The sequence below is a fragment of the Cryptomeria japonica genome, chromosome 5 (assembly GCF_030272615.1).
Source record: "Cryptomeria japonica chromosome 5, Sugi_1.0, whole genome shotgun sequence".
NCBI lineage: Eukaryota > Viridiplantae > Streptophyta > Pinopsida > Cupressales > Cupressaceae > Cryptomeria > Cryptomeria japonica.
The window spans coordinates 640436667-640461602 of record NC_081409.1 but is presented as its reverse complement, the minus strand read 5'-3'; the positions used below and the strand labels follow the sequence as shown (position 1 = coordinate 640461602).

Here is a 24936-nt window from a genome sequence, read left to right as displayed (position 1 = left end):
GAAGCAATTCCTATGGAAAGGACAAAACGTAGAAAGGAGAAAAGTGTCCCCAGGAATTCGCAGACAAGGAAAAGACAAGAGGTTCCAAGGGAGGAACCGCAACAAAAGAGACAAAGGTTAGAAGAAGTGCAATCACCTAACAACTCCTCAAGCACGCATGAAGTTGATATCTTTGCAGGAGAAGTAGAAGGAAGTCAGCTCCAAGAAGAAGTCCAAGACATTTGGCAGGCACAGGATATACTCAGTGTCAATGCTTTCCGAAGGCCTGTTTAGTAGAGGAATGAGGAGAAAGAACTTTCTCTAGACACAGAAAAATATGTTCGGGATTGTTTTAGATAAAAAACAATGGGAGACTTAGGACGCCACACAGGAACAGGAGCAGGTAGAGACACATGATCAACAAGAAGCCACTCTAGATTCGTTGAAAGAAAGAATGGGGAAAGAGCCAGAGGAAGAAATGGATCCTACACTTGAGATTGAAGAATTTCTAAGCTGGATAAACAAACCAGTTGAAAAGAAGATGGCAAAGAAATTCTCTAAAGTCACTAGAGATGAGTCGGGAACAAAAAATTTGCATATGGCAGTGCCTAGGGTTGACAAGGATAGAAACGAGATCACTCCAAATGAGTATGATGTTACAGCAATTGATCTCGGTTGTGCTACCAAAGCGCAAGTGATAGAGTACTTTGATGATTCCTCTCTGGCACTAAAGGAGCGAATGAAGAAAGTGGAAGAGAAAAATAGGATGCTGAGGAGTGAGAACAAAGCTTTATGTGAATATGTACGCCACTTAATGCGACCATTTAGAGAGAAAGATTAGACTTTTGTTCCTCCCTCTTCTATCCCAAAGGAATCAGTGGATGGACTTGAGGAGATAAGGAATGGGTAGAGAACATCTTCACTATAGCAGGCAAATTCATTGAAGACTTGGCTCATTTTTACTAGAGGATCTTGGCTATCCTTGGCAGATAGGAAAGTGTGGACAATTCATCGGAGGATATGCACATCTATCAAAACTTGACTATTTGATGTCTTGAGGCACTAATGGAAATCCTCAGATACGCGTTAATAGATGGAGAAGTCATCAAAGAAAATGAAGCATATGACTTCCCTTCGTGGCTCCATCCAATAAGTACTGGAAAGGATTTCTTCGAAAGATCTAATATGGAGTCATCTCTATTAAGGACAGTGGTCAAGAAAATTCAGGAGGAAATCCTCAATACTATCGAGTCATTGTTTGCAAAAAGATTAACTAACGAGGAGTTGATAGTGGATAACCTGAGGGACAAACTACATGAATTCTTCTTCGTGGAATCCTTCTCAGGAGGACTTCTAGAGAATGTTTCCTTGTCGTCAAGCATAATGTGCAAGACCCAAGAGATTGTGCCAAGATGGGAGAAGTTTTTCTCCAAGTGTGAAAAGGATATTGCTATGTTGGAATATAAGTTGAAGACTATGCCAAGTGTCTCTGTAGGAGAGCTCGAGGCCGTCATGACCAGGTTCATCTCATTTGCCGTTAGAGAGAGAGATAATGGTCATCCTATTTTGGGCGAGAATCTATTAAATGCATGATGGAGTGATGAGTCATTCAATGCATAGTGGGTGCATTAATGGAGTGACGGGTCTCTTAATGCAAAATGGACACCTTATTTAGGAGTGAGTGGTTATTTAATACAAAGTGGGCATGATTCCTCATTTATTGCCATACCCATTACTTGGCACCACATTTGGTCATTTTGTGTCAAACCCTAATTAGGGTTTTGCGTAGACAGATCTTAGCCATTATTCTCATTGTAATCTTGGTTGTCCATTTTCGATTTAGGGCCTATAAAAGGGGTTCATCCCTTCATTTGTAAAAGACAGAGAATTTGTATGAAATTGTTGCTATAAGTTGTCAAGATATTAAGAGTAATTCATTGATTTTGGTGATTACTTGAGTTATTTTGAAGTCGCATGGTTTCTCTTCCTCAAATAGATTAGATTTGTTTTCAAGCAATTAGATAATGAGATAGATAACATTGTTTCATGGTGAAATCATTCGCTCATACCTTTTATAAGTAGATTATTTCTACTTGCAGTGTAAGGTTGGATTGAGCCTCTTGAATGTGTATGTTTAACTTTAATTATCAAATGAATATTATTCCTCTTGATGGTATTCGTTGGTGATATGAAAATCTTTTGCACAACCTTTGAAGATTGCACCTCCCTTTGCATAGTTGTCTGAAGTTGGCAAAATAAAACATGGTCGACTTCACCTGAGCCTTTGTTGTCTTTTGAGTTCTTTACATATAGATTAGAATCTCTTGAAACCCTTTCCTATTTACTTTCCGCATATTCCATAGAGAAAAGGTTCAAAAAAAAATACTTATCATTGCTAAATCATTTGCCATTTTCCCTTGAAATCCAAATTTGTTCAAGTCTTCTTAAAGGATTGCTTCACTGCACTAAGTCCCCTTGGATTACCAGCAAACATCAAGCCAAATGAGCTCATATCCATCATAAAGTCGCAAATTTGCAGTCAGAACCTTGGAATTGCTTGTATGATCTTCCGCAATCTTAGCATACATGGGATTTTGCTCAAGAGAGGATAGAGTGACTGTTGGAAACTTTATTTTGTGTTGGTGTGGTCATAAAACACCCGTCAACAGGTTGCATATAAAATTTATCCTAGCCACAATTATATGGCATACATGGAAGGAATGAAACACACATTTTCAATGGTAAAGCCACAAACACCACTCATCGACAAAATTGATGTTATTTGCAAACACCAAAACATGAGTATGAAGGAAGAAAATGTAAAGTGATACAAGAGCACCATGAGTGTAAGAGCAGTCTTGCATCGCCCAAAAAAAAAAAAAAATTTAATTTGATTTTAGGTGAAGTGGATAAAATTTATTGTGGTTAAAATAATTAACTTTAACTATAATATCCCAATGAAAAAGTTTCTCTATAACCAGTTGGGTTCGCCCGCTAGCTCAAACGGTTGGCATGGTCGTGCTAAGGCTTTGGGTTTGTCCCATGTAGGTTCAAGGTTCGATTCACTTTGGTCGGGTTTACCCTGCTGCACGCCGCGTTTGAGCCTCGGCTTGCAGCTCCAGTGGACTAGTCTCGCCTCCGCTCGCCCCTTCCGTCCCCCAAAACCTAGCACAAAAATAAGCCCAAGGCAAGGGTGGTTGAGGTCGCTGGGCAGAGTTGCAAACATAAGGTTGGGGATACCACTGGGTTATCCAAAAAAAAAAAAAAAAACAAGGAGCACTGTTGCAGTTCATACATGGGAAAACAATTTATTTTCCAAAATTTATAAGGGATGTTGGAATAAGTGGAACAACTCATTCAGTTTTGGAAACTTGCTTGACACCGTTTGTGGAGGTTATGGAACAAAACTGCATGCAAGGTCAAGAATAGAAACTTTCTCATTAAGCCAATCAAGAGTTACAGAAGATTCCGCATTTTGACTATTTTGGATGTGGTAATTAGTGAAAATCATTTTAGAACAAATCTAGTGCTTGGACGAGTTACATAGCTTAAAATTAGCAATATTCTAATATTTTCAGATTCTAGCATGAATTTTTGGGAGAATATTCCTTGGCATTATTTGGTTGGCATCCAAAGAGGAGTTTTATTTCCATTTTGATGTGGTTCACGAGGGATTTTTGAGATATTAAAATATGGGGAGCTAGTTGGAAGATTTGGGGAAAAACTGTTGAAATTGCAGTTGTAGGGTGGTGCAAGAGGTCAAGTTTGTATGTAGGTCAAGCTGCCATTAAACTTCATTTTTTCCAGCTGCAACAGAGTAGAAATCATTGATGTAATGCACCCCATGCTGCTGTAGATTGTCATTATTATGAAGGCTGATTTGAAGCCATTTCATTGAAATTGAATAGCAATTTCCTATATGCAACTTATTATTTCAAGTTGTTTGTTGATTTGTAGCATATTAATTCAAGATATTTTCTAGTTTGAATGTGTGTGGTTGAGAGGGAGAGTCTCCCTCCATCAAAAAAATAAAATTCTCTTGCTGGGACAACAACATCCTTTCCACTTGGCCCCTCCTAAAGACCCCTAATCTACACCAAAGAAATCACATCAAGATGGTGAAAGAAGACATGCCAAGTGACACCTTCCGCCAAGCAGTCATTTAAAACTAAATTTTGATAGTACCTCATAAGGGAGCCTTGGAGAATCTAATGCCGGTTTTATCATTCGTAATGACAAGGGTCACTTATGTTGGGTTGAGGCCTACAAACTACCAAGAGGCATGAATTATGTTGTTGAACTCGAAGCATTAGCTAAGGGTCTAAAGTTGTGTTGAAAAAACCCTCAAGCCCACTGACACTAAGGACAATTCGATGATCACTATACAAGTGATAATCAACAAGAGGATCCTAAATTGGCAGCTTGCAATAAGGCTGGACCAGATCTTGTTGTGCCTTGGAAAAATCGAGTATTTTTAGATCTTCAGCACATATACAAAGAATCCATTCGACTCGTCGACTTCTTATCGCATTGGGTAGTTGACCAAACTGAAAATGTAAAGATCTCCTATAGGCCCAAGGATTGGCATGAGTTGGACAAGATCCTTAGAGAAGACATCACATTCGTACCTCAAGATTCAGTTTAGGTAAGGAAATACCTTTAGTCGCATCAGACATGGAATTTGAGAAGGAAATGCATGAGTATCATGAAGAATAGTTGTGAAAGATCAATGACAAATTTGAAGGAGATACAAAGTGAAAGATTTAAACTTAATTGCAAATCCCAACAATCATGAGAATGGTAAAACAAGCCTCAAGGATGTGACTCTAGGAAACATGATGATCAAACAGATAAGTATGGATGATCACAAGGATGTAAGGCTTCAGTAAGATGTGAAATCAAAGCAATTTTATGCTCTCAAGGACAAAGTAGTTGAAATAAGTGACCCAGTCAATAGCTACTCAAACGAAGAGATGGCAAAGTTTCTCTCAATTAATGGTTTTGCATGCAACTGCAACCAAAGAAATATGGCAGATCAGTTTAGGGAGGTCTAAATGTTACATTCATAGCTAGAGGAAGATATTGTGCATGAGATTATTGGAGAGTAATACTTTGCCCATGCTCATATCCACAGTGTAGAGCTATTGGAGCATTTTTTGTACAACATTGTAAAAACGGTCAGTATCTTGGATTGGGGCAAGAGGGAAATTAACAATTTTATTGCCCCTACACATAGACCAAAGAACACCAAAGCACTACCATGCCTGAGTAGAGACACAAAAGAGGTTATGGTGGGGGATGCAATATGCATCCCTATAGCTAGGAAAGATGAGAATTTGAAGCAAGTAATCACACTCATGAGAGATGCTTTGGCTAGAAACAATATGGAAACATATGCCAATTTTGTAAATTTCCATAAGAATCTCCTTTCTTCTACTCAGATAGAACAATTATAGGAGATCAATGAAGGAATCTGTATAATGATCTTCACCCCGTGATGAAAAGGAAGCAATGTAAAAAAAAATCTCTATTTTAACATAGTAGGAGCTAACCCCTCCCCCCTCCCCGTCCCCCTCCACCTTCCCCCTAGTAGCATTTTGCCAAAAAAAATAAAAATAAAATAAAATGAGGCTGACATCATATTATTTGTAAACATTTTTTCAAAAAAAATTGAGAATAGAATATCAATTATGTTAATCAATTAGAATGGAGAAAAATCTAAATTTATATATTAATTACTAAAGATAACAAATTTACTAACTCCAAATATTAAAAATTAAACTAAACCATAGATAAAAATAATTTCATTAGTACATCATTAAAAAAAAAAAAAAAAATCATTAGTATATAAGTACAAATAATAATCACTAATTAAAGAAAATGAAGACAATAATTGCCTCCACAATTAATTTACCTTTTTCAAAAAGATATTGCATGAAGAAACTTCCTCAATATACTTCTTATTGACTGAATCAAGATAGATCACATCAGAAAATCCTTTTGCTTTAGCACCGGATAGAACCCTCAATGCCTGCAAGTAAAAATCTGCGTCATAACATTTAAAATTCTTTTACAAAATTAAATCAATGAAGTTAATATACAACTTGTATTGAAAATTGGAATTATGTATATATTTTGAAGTTACTACTACTACACTATATTCCTTGAGCAATAGCTACAAGTAAATTATTTCCCCTAGCTAAGACAATTCAGTCGCCTTTGTCATTTTTCATGCCCTCAAATATTATGGGATCTTCTATTACAATTGTTATAACCTAGGACTCCTCTTTTTTTAAAATCAAATATGATTATTTATTTGTCAAAATACAAGATAGTAAAGTATAAAAATGGTTTTAAAATAAGAGAATGGTTATAAGACATTTATAGTTTGTCAAAATAATGATAATTGTCCAAGGGGTTGAGCTTAATTGGTTAAAGCATTGAGTTCTCATTGTGGAGACCCAAGTTTAAATCCAAAAGGGACATCCAAGATGGAATTCAAAGTTGTGACTCTTGGTCTTCCATAGTTTTCTTCTAATGTGGGAGTGGTTTATAAATAAGTGGATTTCTAAGTTGTGACTCTTGTTCTTCAGTAGGTGGTTTTTAGTGTGGTTTCTACAAAGGAGCTGATATTAGTCTCAAAGTTGTGCTCGCAAGAGCTGGTATGAGAAAAATGTTTGTAAATGATTAAAAAAATTAAAAAATGGTAATTAAGAACTTATATATATCAAGGTTAAGGCATGACCATATAAATACAAAGAGAAAGAGGAGGATTATTCTCCAATAGGAGAGGAACCAATAGATAAGGTTCCTTCAAGGTAGGGATCTAGATGTTAGGGTGAATAAGGTTATGTACCTAACTAATTTCTCAGCGGATACATATTTACATGTTAACTTAGGTCCTAGGTGATTTTCTAGAAGTCTCAATTGTCAATGGAATCATATCTCATTTTCTTCTTAGGTCCTAGCTCATTTAATAATTGTTTGAGTTAGTTGTCTCATGTTATAGGATTAAGACACATGTCAACATCTTGTTTAATCATATAACTCACCTTGCCTATATAAGAAAACTTATTGTACACTTTGTAACATATCTATGAGGTCTTAAATCAAGCAAGTTCATTTCTTGAATACTCTCACATAGAAGGTTACCATTGTTTTTGCAGGTGGATGTGGAGTTTAGCTTCAACATGGTATCAGAGCCAGGCTAGGAGCCACAAGCACCTATAGTGTGGCTTAAGGGGGGGTGTTGGAAATAAGGCACACCAAGACCAATGATGGGCTAACCAAAAAGGAACTAATAACTTAGTTGTTAGAGCACTCTAGCTGCAAATGGAGGGTCCTAGATTTGAGTCCTAGCTGGTCCATATGAGCTATAGCTCAACATTTGGTATCATAGCTTAGTCAAATTGATGTACTTTCAAAGAATTTAGGCATTAATTGCACAATCACCTAAGAGTAAAGGAAAGAAGTTCAATCCTAAAACAGAGTCTAATGATAGTCCCACCTCCTCCAAAGAGGGCACTCCTAAGAAGGAGAAACCTAAGTGAGGATATTGTAATAAATCTAGGCATGGTAAACATAATTGTTATGAGAAACAATTAGAAGAGATGAAGCAACTCTTAAGGAGCATAACATTGCATTGCCTTCTGTCTTCTAGTTCACCCTCTTCTTCTTTACAACTTTCATCATCCACACATTCAGGATCAGCAAGCATTGCTAATGGAGATAATAAGATGAAAGGTCATGCTCTTGTTGTAACAGATATTGATCAATCTATAGGATGGAAACTTGAATCCAATGCTTCAGATCATATGATAGGATCACTAGACCAGCTCTTGTCACTTAAGCCTTCATGGGTAACTAAGATCTTAATGGCTAATAGTGCCTATGTTGATGTTTATGCTAAGGGGGATGTGGATATGGGTACTGGAAGTTTCAATGATGTTCTTTTCATTCTTGAAATTTCCTATAATCATATTTTAGTATATTGGATAGCACAAAGTGGTAAGTCCATTGAGTTCACTCCGGATTTAGTGTGCATTCATGATATGTATAGCAAACAACTTGTTGCAATGGGTAGAGCTAATCATGATAATCAAATCTACACTTTTTCCATTTTGTTTCTGATGGTGAATGTGCTAAGGTGAATCCACCTAGATCGACTATGAGGTAGTTCTTTGAAGGGCCATATTGGTCATTTAAACCATAATGTTCATCAAACCTTTGATGTGGTTCCACTATCTCCTACTACTTCAGCCTTCAATGTTGATATGGTTTCTAGGACTTCAATTGAGTAAGATACTTTTTGTTTTCCAGATTTGGCTTTGTGGAATGGTTTCATCATAGGTATATCAGATTTGTTTTGTCATTCTTCTTCTGCAAATTTAGAGGACGTGTTTGAGGGGTTATCTCTCCTCTTTGATGACACATCTTCTTTGGAGATTGCTCTTGAGTTTCCACATCTTTTGTCTTCTTTCTTGCTTAGGGTAACACCTAATTTTGTTGAGACCTACTTGAAAGCACTTGATCAATTTTCAGTGAAACACTTTTAGAGGCTTCTTCCCTCTTTCTTTTTCATGGAGATGGAGTTTCTTCAGCATCCACCATTGGATTTGTTTCTTCCCAAGGGGGACTTGTTTCTAGACATTGGATTTGTTTCTTCCCAAGGGGGACTTGTTTGTAGGCATTGGATTATCTTTTTTCTTCAAACATTCTTCAATGGCTTTGGAGATACTTCACTATGGGGGGACCATGTCATCTCTATCTTTCTTTCCTATGGAGGGGCTTTTGTAATGTATCTTCATGATGAATGTAATCCATAGGGAGTATTGATGAGTCCTCCATACATCACTCATTTCATCACTTGTCCACAATTCCTTTTATACATTCTCTATTTAAGCAATGGTTTTTTTCCAAAAAAATTCTCCTTTACTTTGTTTGTGAGAAATATTTTGTGCATGGGTACCTGAATTGGCCTCGTAATTGGGACCCATCTTGCATCTTTGCATTGGTTTTGTTCCTCTATAAGTTGCACTTAAGGGGAGGTGTTAGTGTGAATAAGGTTATGTACCTAACTAATTTGTTAATATTTGTTTTAGTTGTCTCATCTTATAGGATTAAGACACATGACAACATCTTGATTAATGTTATCACTCACCTTGCCTATATAAGCAATGCTATTGTACACTTTGTAACATATCTCATACATCTTAATATCAAGCAAGCTCATTTCTCACCCACTGTCTTGTGGAAGGTTGTCATTATTTTTGCAAGTGATCCTGGTGTGTTGAAATAATATTTAACTCCTACACTAGAACCTCCCACCTATCTTATGGAGTAGGATACATAGAGGCCAAATTAACCAATAGGCTCCACCTAGGAGGATGTATGGGCTCAATAAAACTTGCTACTTAGGTGCTAAAAAGGCCTGCAATAAAGATCGAATAGTATGGAAGTCTTCCAATGATGGCCTAGTAGAGTACAACCTCCCCATTGAGGAGGGAAACAGCTATTAAACACAGATGATATAAGAACAAATGACATTGTTGAGGACTTCCCAATAACTTGTGCTAGTAGGAACAAACTCTAGCAATATGTATCTCATTGTTTAAGGTACAACACCTTAGTGATTGAATAAGTCTTAGGGATGCTAAAAATTCAAATCATCTTCTCCATTTGCTCTTGGATCTAAAAAGTGGTTCAAGTGAGAACATTCACTTCTTCATTAAAAGAAAAATCCCATGACAAGAGATCATCACCTACAATATTAGACTTTCTTAATTTATTGAGCCAAAACAAAAAGTAGTCACTTTTAAAAAATCTAATAGAAGCATGCTATCTCAGCTAATGTGCAAAAACCTTCACTTTTAAAAAATCTAATAGAAGCATGCTATCTCAGCTAATGTGCAAAAACCTTGAAAGAGAGAAATCTCCCATGTGATGATTTATGGACCTAATAGATACTATGAGGATCTTATGATTTCCATTGTTTTGGATTAAGGCAAAAACAGGTTTTGAAGGGTCCCTGAAACCCTTTACATAGAAGATTCTAAAAGGTTTAGAATCAAAACATCAAAACAAAACCTAAAACAAAACAGGTTGCAGAAGATAGAACAATACATATGGCAGCCAAAGAACCAGCAAAAGCCCAGACGGGCAACAAAAACCCAGCGACGACTCACAGACTAGCAACAAGAAAGAGACAAAACCAGAGAAACAGACAATGAAAACTACATAAGGCTCTTGAGGGTCTCAGCGAACTGTTGTGACGTATTCACACATCGCCCCATTGCAAATGGGGACCCCTACCTTTTTGCTTTCTAGGGTTTGCTTTCTTGGTCTTTTAGGGTTTTGTCTGTTACTTTGCATGATGAGTGCTGTCAGGGGGATCGCTGGATAGCAGGCTCTGCTTGAGCTAGGGTTTCTTTCAAGGTCTTCCTTAGGCTTAGTTTTATTGGTTGTGTCTCGTTTCAGTTCGAGGAAGTCAGTGAGTGGTTGAGAAAATTGGCGAAAGACATGGAAGGAAATGTGTCTAGGATCATGTCCAAGGCAAAGTCAAGTAAGTTTGAAGGAGAATTGAGCTTAGAATAGGAATTTCACTCCTGAACCTTCTGAAGGGTCTAGAGCGAATTCCTCTATAGGACAACTCTATATTGCCCAAGGTCATGAACTAGCTCATTCCCAGACATGAGTGGAGGCAAAAGAACTTGTTTAAGCGAAGGAATGTGAAAGATGAAGTCAGGATTATACCCTAAGTTGAATTTCGCTCCTGACCCTTCCGAAGGGTCCAGAGCAAAATTCATGTAAAACCCTATTTTTTACCAAATTCTTGGGCTAGATGTCAACTTGAAGAGCAAATTCATGTGATCATGATGGAAGGAAGCCTAACAAAGTTTGTCCAAGGTATGAAGAGGAGAAAATAAGTAAGAAATTAGCTCAAAAGGTGAATTTCGCTCCTGACCCTTCCAAAGGGTCCAGAGCGAAATTCTTAGACCTTTTTCCCTTGTTTGCACTAAAAAACCTTGTTCCTTCGGCATGGTAAGGGCAATTTGATATGTTCTAGCCCTAGGGAGTGATTGAAGGAGTTGGAAAGTGTGGATTTTGTCTAAAAGGAGAATTTCGCTCCTGACCCTTCCAAAGGGTCTGGAGCGAAATCTTCCATTTTGCCTTCCTTTGGCCTTAAAATCCTAGTTTGACCTTGCCTAGACCCAGTTGGATGATGGATTGTTTGGATTTCGATAGAAGGAAGTTGAATTGATCAAGTTTGGAGGAGAATAAGATGAAAGAAAGTGAGAAACTAGCCACGAGTGAGGATTTCGCTCCTGACCCTTCCAAAGGGTCCAGAGCGAAAATCCTTGAAGACCTCAATTTCTTCCTTGTCTAGGCCAAATTCTTAGTTTCTAAGGCATGTTTGGAGGTGTTTTTGAATGTTCTAGCCTTAGGGAGTGAGTAAAGGTGGAAAAGATGAAGGATTATAGCCTAAAAGGTGAATTTCGCTCCTGACCCTTCCAAAGGGTCCAGAGCGAATTTTTTGAAAACACTCATTTTTCCCTTAGCCAAAGTCAGGATCTTGGTGGAGATGCAAGAAGAATGATCTATGTTTGCCTCCCAAAGAGGATTGGAGTTGGAAAAATCAAGAATCAAGCTCAAAACATGATTTTCGCTCCTGACCCTTCCAAAGGGTCCAGAGCGAAAATCCTTGTAGCTCTTATTTTCTTCCTTGTTTTGGCTAGGCGTTGGCATGTTGGAGGACGAATTGGTATGTTCTTTTCTTGAGAGGGAGTTGGACGCTTTGAAAGATGAAGATTTTTCCCAAAGTATGAATTTCGCTCCTGACCCTTCCAAAGGGTCCAGAACGAAATTCATTATAAACCTCATTTGCTCTCTTGTTTGGGCTTCAAACCTTGTTCCTTAGGTGGAGAATGATCTATGTTTGCCTCCCAGAGAAGATTGAAGTGGGAAAAATGAACAATCAAGCCTAGAACATGATTTTTGCTCCTGACCCTTCCAAAGGGTCTAGAGCGAAAATCTACCTAGAACTCATTTCCTTCTTTGTTTGACCAAATTTTGATATCCAAGGCATGTTGAAAGGAAGAATGGACATGTTGTTGCCTATGGGAATGTTTGAAAGCGATGAAAGGTAGAGATTTTGTCCTAGAAATGGAAATTCGCTCCTGACCCTTCCAAAGGGTCCAGGGCAAAATTTCACTAAAACCACCTTTTTTCCCAATTTTATGCCAAGGCAATTGCAGACTAGAGTGAATTGAGATGCGAGGGGTCCTTAGGAGTGAATTCAAGTTGCTAATGATCCATGAATTTGAAGGAATTGAGCAAAACCAAGATTTTCGCTCCTGACCCTTCCAAAGGGTCCAGAGCGAAAATTCTACAATCACCTATTTTCCTTGCAAAAATCAAGTCAAACTTGGGTTTTTATAGCTTGGATGAGTGGGGAGAAGTGTTTTCTTGCCTTTTGAGGTTGATTCAAGTTGAAAAGATGGAGGAAGAAGCCTAAAACAAGATTTTCGCTCCTGACCCTTCCAAAGGATCCTGAGCGAAAACCCTAAAAGCCATCTTTTTCTCCAAAAATTGAGTGAAGTCGGGCCTAGACCTAGGTGAGAAAATCTCTTTGGATTGCCTTGGAAAGATTTTGACTATCAAAAAATGTAAATTTTGAGCTAAAATTTGAATTTCGCTCCTGACCCTTCCAAAGGGTCCAGAGCAAAATTCTGGATAGGTCCTGTCCCTGGCTAGGTTTTTTGAGCGAATTTTCCTTTTTAGGCCTTGTGAGGATCAAGCAAATGTTGTCAAGTTGAGAAGTGGATTCAAAATGAGGGAGTCTAGATGAGTTGAAGTGGAGAAAATGAAATTGAGTGTGGATAAGAAAGCAAAAGGTGAATTTTGCTCCTGACCCTTCCAAAGGGTCCAGAGCGAAATTCTTCAAATCCACTATTTCCTCCTTGTGTCAAGTCAGGATTTTGATTCCTAGAGTGTGGTTGAGATTGGAGTGGGGTTATTTAAGCCTTGCAAGATGAGTTGAAGTGAAGGAGATTGAAAATTAACCCTAAAAAGTGAATTTCGCTCCTGACCCTTCCAAAGGGTCCAAAGCGAAATTCACAAAATGTCATGTTTTCCTCCAGGATGGTGTTGAGCCAGGTCAGTGATCAAGGTGGATTCGCCTTAGAGATTGCCTTAGAAGAGATTGTGAGTGAAAGAAGGGTGAATTTTGACTTAAAAAGTGAATTTCGCTCCTGACCCTTCCAAAGGGTCCAGAGCGAAATTCTTATAATCACCTAATTTGCCCTTGGTGGAAGCTAAAAAGTTGAATCCCTAGGCTTTGTTGAACTAAAGCTAGCATGTGCTCACCTTTAAGAGGAATTTGGAGTAAAAAATGAGGCAATTGAGGCAAAATCAAGGAAATCGCTCCTGACCCTTCCAAAGGGTCCAGGGCGAAATCCTTTGAAACTCCTATTTTTTTTACCTTGTTTGAGCCAGGCAAAGGGCTAGTTGTGCGATTATGATGAAATGAGGTCTAAATTGGCCAGGAATGCAAATTTCGCTCCTGACCCTTCCAAAGGGTCTAGGGCAAAATTCTTATAGGCCCTGTCCCTGGGAAGGATTTTGAGCAAACTTTATTTTGGAGTCTTCTTGTTGATGATTTAAGGTGGAAAATGCTTTGTTGAAATGAACATGTCATATGTACTTAATCACCTTTTGGTTTATTTTGCAGATGGAGAAAACCAGATCAAGGACGACCTCTTCCAGTCCAACATCATCAAGGACGACCTCTTCCAGTCCAGCATCATCAAGGACGACCAATTCCAGTCCATCATCGTCAAGGACGGTCCACAGGCAAAAGGGAAGACTCAAGGTGTTCAAGGAATTGCCAGCTACCTCCAGAACCTTCACTTTGCCACACTAAGGAACCACAAGATGACAATGAAAGGCGTTGCCAACATTTCAAGGAGAGGTACTCCATTCATCAAACAGATCAAAGACAGAGGAGAATCAACCAAGGTCGGTACCAGGGTACGTTGAAGAAGCAGATAGTTTCAAAAGAGTTAATTAAAGTTAGCTTCTCAACTTCATCAAATTGAACATCAACCAAGTTACAAGTGTCAGACAAGGTGGCATCCCAGTCATCATTCTTCCAGTCGAATTGGTCCACTTAGCATGACCAGATTCAATGTACCTAATTTAACAGAGGCGGCACAAACTTCGATGTACCTACCCCTGCTTCTTATTGGTCCTCACTCTTGGAATGTAATTTTCTAATTGGCTAAGGAAGTTTGTTGTAACAAACCCTAATTAGGGTTTCTATCTTGTAATCCTAGCCGTTGATTCTAAGTCAATCAGAGTCGTCTGTTTGTAAAGGGTTCTCTATATAAAGCCCTAGCTCCTCATTTGTAAAGGTTAATAGTTAATAGAGAATAGTTAATATCTAGCTAATAGTTAATAGTCAGAGATTAGTTAATAGTTAGGAATTAGCAAAAAGAGATAGAGATAGAATTTTAGAGTAGAAAGAGAAGGCAAAGATTGTTCCCAAGATATTGTTGAGAAAGACTTGTAAACTTCATTGAAGAAATGGTGAATTCTATGGGTCGATTCAACAATTTGCATGGTCTCTATACTTCTCAAATTTGATTTCATGTTATTAGATGAATGGAAGAAATTTGTATGATCAACGATGAAATTTGTATATCCATACTGCTAGCAGTTTGTTGATTGCAGACTTGCCTTGCGTAGTCAACTGGAATCACTCAGCTTAAGCTTAACTTCAATTATCGCTTCTTCATTGATATGCATCAACCTGACGGTGTCTATGCTTGCAGCAGTAATCTGAACATCATAAAGCTTTCCTTAGAAGATCGCACTAATCTTGTGGAGATGATCCTAGGATGTCAAAGCAAGACTTAGTTAGAATTTCATCAAAGGTCATTCATTGCTCTTACGTTCTTAGTGTTAGAAATAGATCTCGTTCCAACCCTTTTCCTTTTTTCCTTTTTTTCAAAATCAAGGGCCAGTGAAATTCCACGTTCCAATAATATCCAAAGCAAATCAGACGTTCAGGTCGTCGAAAGTAAGTCCCCCTGTGATTCCAACAAAATCACATCGTACCGCAAAGAGCTTATCCACATGTAGAGAAACTACATATCAGAACCTTGGAGTTATTCCGACTGATCCTTCGGCGAGATCTTCAGTAGTCGGGAAACTTTGTTCAAGAGAGGATAAGGTACATTTAGGTATTTTATTCTATGTTTGGTCGTGTACAAAAGACACATCAACACGACCTCAGCCTCCAGAAGACTCATATTATCAGCAACAGACCTCAACTCCTTGTAATCCACACTTTGGGTAGCAGCTTTCTTTTTCAGATGCCCCCTAGTCCGCTTACAGGGGCCAGAATCCTCCTCAGTCTTGTCTTTATCATCATCCAAATTGATCAACATCTTGTCCTGTTGAACACTATCAAGATTAATCACCATGATATTCATAGCATCAGTCGTCTGCTTGACAATTCTATGACTATTGGACATAATGGTCTTGAGGGTGGTTGGAATTTTCTTGTAATTCTCCTCAACATGGGTGAATCTATCTTCAAAAACTTTCTTCATATGATCAATACCTTCAATAGCTCTATTGATATAATCCACAACAAAAAAATTCTCATCCTCAGTCCACTGACCGTCACCACTCTGTCTATCCTGACAAGTGGAAGTAGGCATAGCTTCCAACTTACTACTCAAAGCCCTCTGGTTAAGTTTAACCTCTTTGATTTCATGGAAGAGCCATTTAAAAAGACTGAAAGTATCAATGGCATGGTCTCTTGCCATACCCAGGATGTCCACATAGTCGTCCCTTTTATCATTAAGCTCAGCACTCTTGGCATGAAGGTCCTTCTGAACTGCAACCCCAGTGGTATTAATGGTCTCCTTATGAAGAGACGAGAGGGGAATTTCAAAATTCTGACTCCCAGGCTCCAAGCTAATTCTCTTGTTATCCGCATTGTCCTCAGAATTCCCCCTATGGCCACCAGAATCAGAGTCCTCATTACCAGCACAGGTAGAAGAGGAGGAGATAACAACCTACTTCGAACCCTTCTTACCCTTTCCCATAATAGGTTTAGCTTTAGGAGTATTCTCAATTTTAACTTTTTTAGGAGGGAAAGTCTCATCCTCCGAATCCGAACTGGATTCCTCATCCCCAGACTCCCCAGCACTAGTATTATCATCCGAAGAAGTGAGGATATAAGAAGGAGGGGTAGGAAGGGCCCGAAAATGATTATCAATTAACACAAGCAACCCTTCATGAAGGATAGGGTGCTTGGTCGGATTCTTCCTATGAGCTTTGAAGCTAGCCTGAAGAGAAGACAACAAGAAAAAAGGAAAATAAACCATAACATTATGGTGGAAATGGTTTAACAAAACAATATGGTGGCCATAAACCCTAATAAAATGCCCATCAAGAGTAAAGTAATCCATGAGTACCTTCAAGAGTTTGGCCCAAACGTCCTTGAGAACATTGATGTTATAAAAGTTGGCAGTCTTCTTCACCAACTTCCCCCTTTCCTTCTCAGATTTCGGGAAATTTTGCACCGCAGTATCCGTGTAATTCCTATCTTTGTAGTATTTCATGCCATCAAAGGAAAGACCCGTAACTTCAACAATCAAATTCTCATCCACCGTAACCTTGCGCCCGTGCAAAGTAATGGTGCCATCCTTCCAATGCTTAATAAAATAAGCAGTAACATTCTTGTTAACCCCCTGCACTTTCTCAATGAAGGGAGTAACACCCCCTTTCATGAGAAGCCTCCATATATTATGGTTATTCTTCAGCTGCTCACAACTCGGAGGCTCAACCTGCTTCCTAGCTCCCCCCATAATGCTCAGAGAAATCACAGCAATCACTCTAAACAGAGAGGTTCGAACAAAATAGATATCAACCCACAAAGCGTGCGAAATAATGGCACAACAATTACATCGTCAGCAGCCAACACATGCCAAAAGGAGAAAGAGGACGATCTTTCTAGAATCACAACTAGTAATAAAAGCAGTATTACTCATTGTCCTTACTACCTCGAATTATGTCATGAAGGATAAGCATGTAGAGCTCGATATCCACCCTGTCTTCATTTGTCCACATCACTTTGCTAGCGCTACTGACCCCTTTGTTAGCAAGGTAGTTGGAAACAACATTGGACTCCCTATAAATATCAGAAATAATGCAATTTCAAAAGAATTAATGATTTCCCTAGCTTTGTTTATCCATGCTTCCACATTCCAAGATGGCCTAGAAATACCTTTGAGATAATGTATAATGTTTTTGGAATCTCTCTCAATCCAAACATGTTTGAAGTTAAGTCACGTAGCAAAATTAAGACCTTGGAAGGCCCTAATGGCTTCAACAAGGTGGTCAGACTGAGTTCCCAAGGGGAGCGTCACCGCTGAAATTAACATACCATTATGATCTCTCAACACTTCCCCACAACCAACTGGCCCAGGGTTACCCTTGGCCGCCCCATCAAAGTTGATTTTGACCCAGCCCTACGGGGGCCTGCTCCAAGCTTGGATGACCCTATTCTCAGGGTTATTCTTCAGAGCCAAAGAAATATCAATCTGCACCTCCCAAACCTTGGCAACCCTGAGCTCATAGTCATTACAAACCAATCTGTTATGGAGGCTAGGCCTTGGGTTCAAAATAGATAGGTTATCAATAATAGCCCAATTGACTTTTCTAAAAACAATATTAGGCTGAAGGTAGGCCTCCTTGAAAATGCGGTTGTTACACTCCTTCCATATACCCCACGCAACATGAGCGAAAACAAAAGACCATAGAGTTTTTAAGATGTGGTTCTTAGTCGGCACCTGCCATTGGAAAATAAATTCCTAAACCGAATCAGGAAAGATCTAGCATAGGTCCCATCTTTGAAGCCCATGACTTCAGACATCAGCATAAAAGAGGCAATGCAAGAAAAGATGATCAAAAGATTCAACATCCTTCATGCAGAGATAACACCTGTTGGGAATAGCAAACCCTCTCTTACAGAGATTATCAGTAGTAAGGATCTTGTTCAGGACGAGGAACCAAAAGAAAATGTTGATCTTCGGAATCAAATGTTTAATCCAGACTTTAGTCCACCAAGGGGAAGGAGGAGAATTAACAGATAACCAAATCACTGAAGCAACAGAAAAATTACCAGAAGAAGAGCACCTCCACACCATCATATCCTCAAAGTTCACATTCTCCAAAGAAAAGGAGTTCAAAGAGGACTGCAAGGATCCAAGGGCGGGATTAACCAAGGATAGATTAACCCACCTCCCATCAACCCAATAATCCACCACTTTCAAACCAAAAGAAGCAATAAAATCTTCTTTGAAAACCCCAAAAATAGGACCAGAAGCCAACGGAAACTTACCAATCCAATAGTCATCCCAGAACATAATACTTAGATGCCATTTCCCAGCTTCCAACAAGACCCCAAAAGAGCAACATCCCTCGCCTTGATGATATTGTTCCAAAGATGAGATCCGATAGAGAGATGCAGAGAATTGAGGAACACCTGAAAATTCTGAAAATCATGAAGGTACTTATTATGCCATATGGTGTTTGTTGACGTGTATTTTGTACACTATCAAACACAGAATAAAATACCTAAAGGTACCTTATCCTCTCTTGAGTAAAGCCTCTGATTGCTGAAGATATTGCAAAAAAGGATCAATCAGGGTGACTCCAATGTTCTTTTATGTAGGGTCTCTACGTGTGGATAAGCTCTTTGTGGTATGATGTGATTTGCTGGAATCACAAGGGGGCTTACACTTGATGCCTGAACTTCTGATTTGCTTTGAATATTGCTGGAACACGAGATCTTACTAACTTTGACTTGAAAAAAAGGAAAAAAAGAGGAGGGTGAGGAAAGAATCTAATCCTAATACTAAGGAATGTAGGAGCAATGATTGATCTTTGATGAAATTCTAACTAGGTCTTGTTTTGACATCGCAGGACCATCTCCACAAGGCTAGTGCGATCTTCGAAGGAAAGCTTTATGATCTTCAAATCATCACTGCAGGCATAGACACCATCAGGTTGATGCATATCAATGAAGAAGCGACAATTGAAGTTAAGCTTAAGCTGAATGATTCCAGTTGACTACGCAAGGCAAGTCTGCAATCAACAAACTGCTAGTAGTATGGATATACGAATTCCACCATCAATCAAGCACATTTCTTCCATTCATCTAATAACACGAAATCAAATATGAGAAGTATAAAGACCATGCAAATTGTTGAATCGACCCATAAATTTCACCATTTCTTCAATGAAGTTACAAGTCTCTTACAACAACATCTTGGCAACAATCTTTGCCTTCTCTCTCTACTCTACTCTAATTGCTATTCTCTCTCTATCTTCTAACTGCTTCCAACTATTCCTAACTCTAACTAATTGCTAATTGCCCTTACAAAATGAAATGCCAGGGCTTATATAGTGCCCTCAATACAATTCGATGGCTTAGATCAATTCGAGATCAATGGCCAAGATTCAACAATGAAAACCCTAATTAGGGTTTGTTACAACCATTACATAACATTTAATGCTTGACCAATGATAAAATTGTATTGCTTGGACACATGTCCTCTCTAGAAAAATCGACCAATGGATAGCCGGGGTAGGTACATCGGAGTTTGTGCCACCTTCCATGAGTTAGGTACATTGAATCTGGACATGCTGAGGTGGACCACACTGACTGGAGAAGTGATGACTAGGATGCCACCTCGTCTGACACTTGGAACTTGGTAGATATTCAACTTGATGTTGTTGAGAAGCTAGCTTTAATTAATTCTTTTGGAACTATTTGCTTCTTCAACGAACCCTTTGCTTTGACTTCTTGTGTCCTTGATTTGCAGGATGATGATGTACCTCGCCTTGGAACGTTGGATTGGAAGAGGTCGCCCTTGTTGATGTTTGATCGAAGAAAACCATCCTTGATGATGCTAGGCTGGAGGAGGTCGCCCTTGTCCCTTGTTGATCTTCTTGGAGGAGACCGTCCTTGATCTGGCTTGATTTTCCTTGAGGAGAGCCTTCCGACTTGTAGATCTTTCGAGCTTGGAGTCGCCATCTTGATATCTACACAACATTTCAAAATTAGTAATATATCTTGAAATCTAAAAATTAAACTTTAAAAGGAAGATTCAAGATTTTAATTAGGAAACCTTATGATAAATCTTTGAATTATCATTTCCTAATTAACTACGCAATACTTAGATTTTCCAAAACAAATGTCTAAAAAAAATCAAACCTTGAATAAGGGTGTCAAGATGATTTTGCCATACCTCTTCTTGAGAATTAACTCTAAGAAATGATGTAAAAATAGATTTCGCTAGGCAAAGCATAGATCAAAGCCTTCTCTTGAACAACTTGCGCCCCCTTTAGCTAGCTTCTTCAAGATCTGGAAATTCGCCTTCAAATGTCTTCAAAAATCTGGAAATTATCCTCCAATCTAGCAAGATTTCGCACTTCTTTCTTTGCCTTTTCCAAATCGCACTTGAAACAATGAGTGAATGATTTGAATAATGAAAACACACCTCAAATATATAGAGCGCTCACCATTTTAATTTCCCATAGGCCGACTTTGAAAATAAGCCAAAAATAAATAAAAATTAAATAAAAGAAGAGGCCGACTTTATAAATAATATTAAAATAATACCCCAAGCGCTCTTTCTTTTGATTTTAAATTAATAATAATTAATTTCAAATGCCTTTATAATTAAAAAATTTCGATTTTAAGGCTCAAAATTAATTATTAAATACCATGCGCTTTTATTAAATGCCAAAAATATTTCAAGGTTTTATCGATTCTAGCATTTAATCTAATTTGAAGGATATTTGGCGCCCAATCATGAAAATAATGGCTATTAACAAGATCGCTCTGGTCCCTTGGTGAGGGACAGGAGCGATCTCATCTTTTGTCCTTGGTCTTTGTCCTTTAGATCGCCGAATCAAGTTTGGAGGTAAGCAATGACCTTCGTTCATCTCTTCTATGCATGTTCAACCCGCTTCTTCAAGGCAAAAACGTGCCTTCCCAAGATTTTCGCCCTGGTCCTTGAGTGAAGGACAGGAGCGCCATTTAGTTATTGTGCAAATTCTTGATCTCATCGTCCTTGAATTACCTTTAAGGCACAAAACATGCTTTCTCCATTTTATCTTAAGTCGTGAAAATGAGAAATGGTATTTCAATCGTTAGGCTATTAGGCATGTTGAACATTTCGCTCTGGTCCCTTGGAGAGGGACAGGAGCGCCCTAGCCATTTTTCATCAACTTGATGGCCTTTGTTACTTCATTCCTCTGTGAAACCTTTTAAACATCATTTTGACCTTGCGTCTTGACTTGGATTCGTCCAAATTTGGAGAGGAAGGTTAGCTACTGTGTTTTTCGCCCTGGTCCCTGGGAGAGGGACAGGAGCGATTTTGCATTTATAAGCTCAATTGTGTTTTGCTAGCTTCGAAAATTATCTTCAACGGATCGATTGCGTCTTCCTTCACCCACCTCAAACGTAAAACTTGTTTTTCTCTTGCCCGAATCTTGTCTTGAGGGAAAATCGCTCTGGTCCCTTGGAGAGGGACAGGAGCGCCCTAGCCAGTCACCTTGGTCCCTTGGAGAGGGACAGGGGCGAACTTGTTACTTAGGCCGATTTTCTTCATTGTGGCGTACTTAAGTTATATTCAACGGGCAAAACATACTTCCCTTGACCTCCTCAAATCGCGAAACCACTTAAATCTTGCAAGGATAATGCGAAATTGGAATTCAAGCTCCGATCCTTCAGTGAGGGACAGGAGCGATTTTTGCTCTCAGGGCCAAATCTTTTTACTTTTCACTTCAAATTTCCTTCGCGGAGGAAAATATCATCTCTTTACACGCCATGAATAAAAGTTCGAGTCCAAACAAGGTCTAAAAATGTGTATATGAATAAAATCGCTCTGGTCCCTTGGTGAGGGACAGGAGCGAAATCATCCTGATAGGCGATTTGTTCAACCTTTCATTGCTTTTTGACTAAGTCTGGATGCTCTATCACGTTCATTTTGTCCTCCATCACGCCTTTGATGTCTCAATTTGTCCAAACAAGGTCAGGAATGACTCCACTAAGCTTTTTCGCTCTGGACCCTTGGTGAGGGACATGAGCGATTCGCCTTGGACCCTTGGAGGGGGACAAGAGCGCTTTTCGCTCTGGATCCTCAGTGAAGGACAGGAGCGAAATTTGACTTTTTGAACTCTCTATCAGGATAATTTCCATGGAATATAACATTTAAGTATAAGTGACATTTCCTTCTATCTTTCTTATACTTTAAGTTATATTCCATATATACTTTCAGGATGTTTGAGAGTGGTTTCAGACCTCCAGGAGTTATATAGCAAAATCTAGTTTTTGGAGGTTTTTCAGTTTCCAGACTTAGTCAAATTTCAGGATCAGGACATTCCAAACTTAGCCAAATTTCAGGATCAGGACCTTCAGACTTAGCCAAATTTCAGGATCAGGACCTTCAGACTTAGCCAAATTTTCAGGATCAGGACTTCACTCCAGCAGGACCTGCTATCCTATTGATCTCTCCGACAGCACTCAAAATGCAAAGGCTAACTAACAAAACCCTAAAAGACCTAAAAAACAAACCCTAAAAAGCAAAAAACATGGGTCCCCATTTGCAATGGGGCGATGTGTGAAAACGTCACAACAGTGTTCCATTCACATCTACATCCAAAGGTCGTCCAGACTTGCTTAGCAAGAAGAGTAGAATTGAAATATTTGATACTCCTGAGCCCCAAACCTCCAAATCTCCTGGGTTTACACACTCTCCCAAGCTACCAAAGGGATTCTTTTCCGCTCCTCCACCCCAGACCACAAGAAACGTTTTTGAATTTTCTCAATAATATCAACAAACTTAGTGGGGATCTTGAATAAGCTCAGAGCATACACCGCAAGTTTTGAAGAGTAGACTTTAAAAGTTGGACTTTCCCAGCCTAGCTCAGCAAGGCACCTTTCCAACCAGCCAACATCCTATTGAATCTATCAATCAGAGAGAGCCAGAAAGAATCAGGAGGCTTGGGCCACAAAGGTAATCCCAAATAGGTCGAAGGGAACATTCCAACCAAGCAGCCAAGGATATCAGCTATCCTTTTTTGTCTAGCCTCAGGGGTGTTGATAAAGAAGATGGAGCTTTTGGCTCTATTTACCAACTGACCCGAAGCTCGTTCATAAGACTTAGGGTAGACTTAATAACTCTAGCCTCGCCGACAGTCAAGCTCCCCATCAAGATAATATCATCAACAAATTGTTGATGAGAACAAATCAGAGCAGTAGAAGAAAGTTTCAAACCTTTTAAGGAACCATTACCAACCTATTTCTGAATAAATCTTCCCAAGCTCTCTGCCATGATAGTAAACAGGATGGGAAAAATTGGGTCGCCTTGTCTTAAGCCACGAGAAGTATTGAAAAAATGGGAGGGTGACCTATTAACAATGACAGCCATGGAAGCTGTAGAAATAAGCTGCCAAATGAGACTGATGACCTTGTCAGAGAAGCCAAAAGAAGCAAGGATTTTCTTAAGGAACGCCAAATAATCAATTTCTTGTCAACTCTTCCTTTGCTCATGAATCTTCATTAATACACTTTTTGTCACAATCCACTGCTTTGATCCTATTTCATAATGGTATAGAACTAGAGGGTAGTGTTTATCGATCTTTGGTTTAGGAATTTGCTAAATGGTGCTATATTGATGGCATACACTATCATAAGCCATGTATTTTCTTGCAATCTCTAGTTATGGCCATCATGAAAATTTTGTAATGCTTCTCCTTTCATATCTAAATGATACATACTAATGTAAATATATTTTATGTATTAATATATAGTTCAAGCTCTTTCCTTTTACCTAAAAAAAGAAAATGTATCAAGAAATTCATAGGAAAATCCTTCATACCAAGTGATTTATCATTGTCCATTTAAATAAGTATTTCATGAAGTTCATTCAAAGAGAGAGGTGCACCAAAAAGCTTTACTTATAAGGATAAATTACAAGAGAAACATTGATGGACTCTTTGAGGGGCTTGCGCCCCTACAATGTTATCAATTTGTGTCTAAAACACAAGTTTATAATAGTGTGGAAAGGCCCCAAAGAAAAATTTAGAAAAATTAGTAAGATGACCATAAGAAATTTTCACTTCACTATTTTTCTCTTTGAAGTGCCTGAGTCTCAAAAGATTTCAAGAATTCCTTAAGTCTCTTGCATTGAACTAGTTAATAAAGGTGTGTATTTAAATGTCATTGGCAAAATTTGTCTCTACAAGTTTAAAAAGACTAACTTAAATACAAACGCACATCAAAAGAGTTAGATTTGAGAGAGTCACATGCATTCAAGAATCATGATCGAAAAGAGTTAAAAGTCCCCTCATTTGCAAAACTTTGCCACTTGTTTACTATATTGTCACAAAAAAGTAGTGCAAAAGATGGTTTCAATTCACTATTAAATGTAACTTGAAGCAAATAAGGGATGAGGAATTAGATTCCATATTTTAGAAAATGGGTTGAAAAGTACCTTCATGTTGTAGATATGAAGTTCATCCATAACCTCAAACTTATCAAAAATATTGATGAGTGATTAGAAAAACTTTTTTCTTAAAGAGAGAAAAATAATTTAAAATCCAAAAACTAGAAGATTGAACAATTTTATCTCATAAATCAATATATGATCCAATTGTTTTACGATTTGTTACAAAAATTAGACAACATAAACAATAGATTTGTAAAATCAAAACATTGTTAAATTTGAAGGTTAAACTGAAACTCAAAAAAGTTAAATAAAAAAAAAATAGAGCCTCGCATCCACCTATACTCAACTATATGGGATGAGTACCTTCTTTGTCCTCTTAGAGTTCACATTATATCAAAATTGACACAAAAAAGGCTGTTGG

General features: G+C 38.4%; 1 protein-coding gene across 8 annotated transcripts in view; it reads right to left on the bottom strand.

The window, feature by feature from the left end:
- LOC131039019 (branched-chain amino acid aminotransferase 2, chloroplastic) overlaps nucleotides 1-24936 on the bottom strand; it is a 156583-nt gene that overhangs the window by 45669 nt on the left and 85978 nt on the right. For all 8 annotated transcript variants that reach the window (XM_059221557.1, XM_057971653.2, XM_057971654.2 and 5 more), the window contains one exon: nucleotides 5894-6010. In XM_059221557.1, the coding sequence (XP_059077540.1) occupies nucleotides 5894-6010 (117 nt within the window). The remainder of the gene's footprint in view (nucleotides 1-5893; nucleotides 6011-24936) is intronic.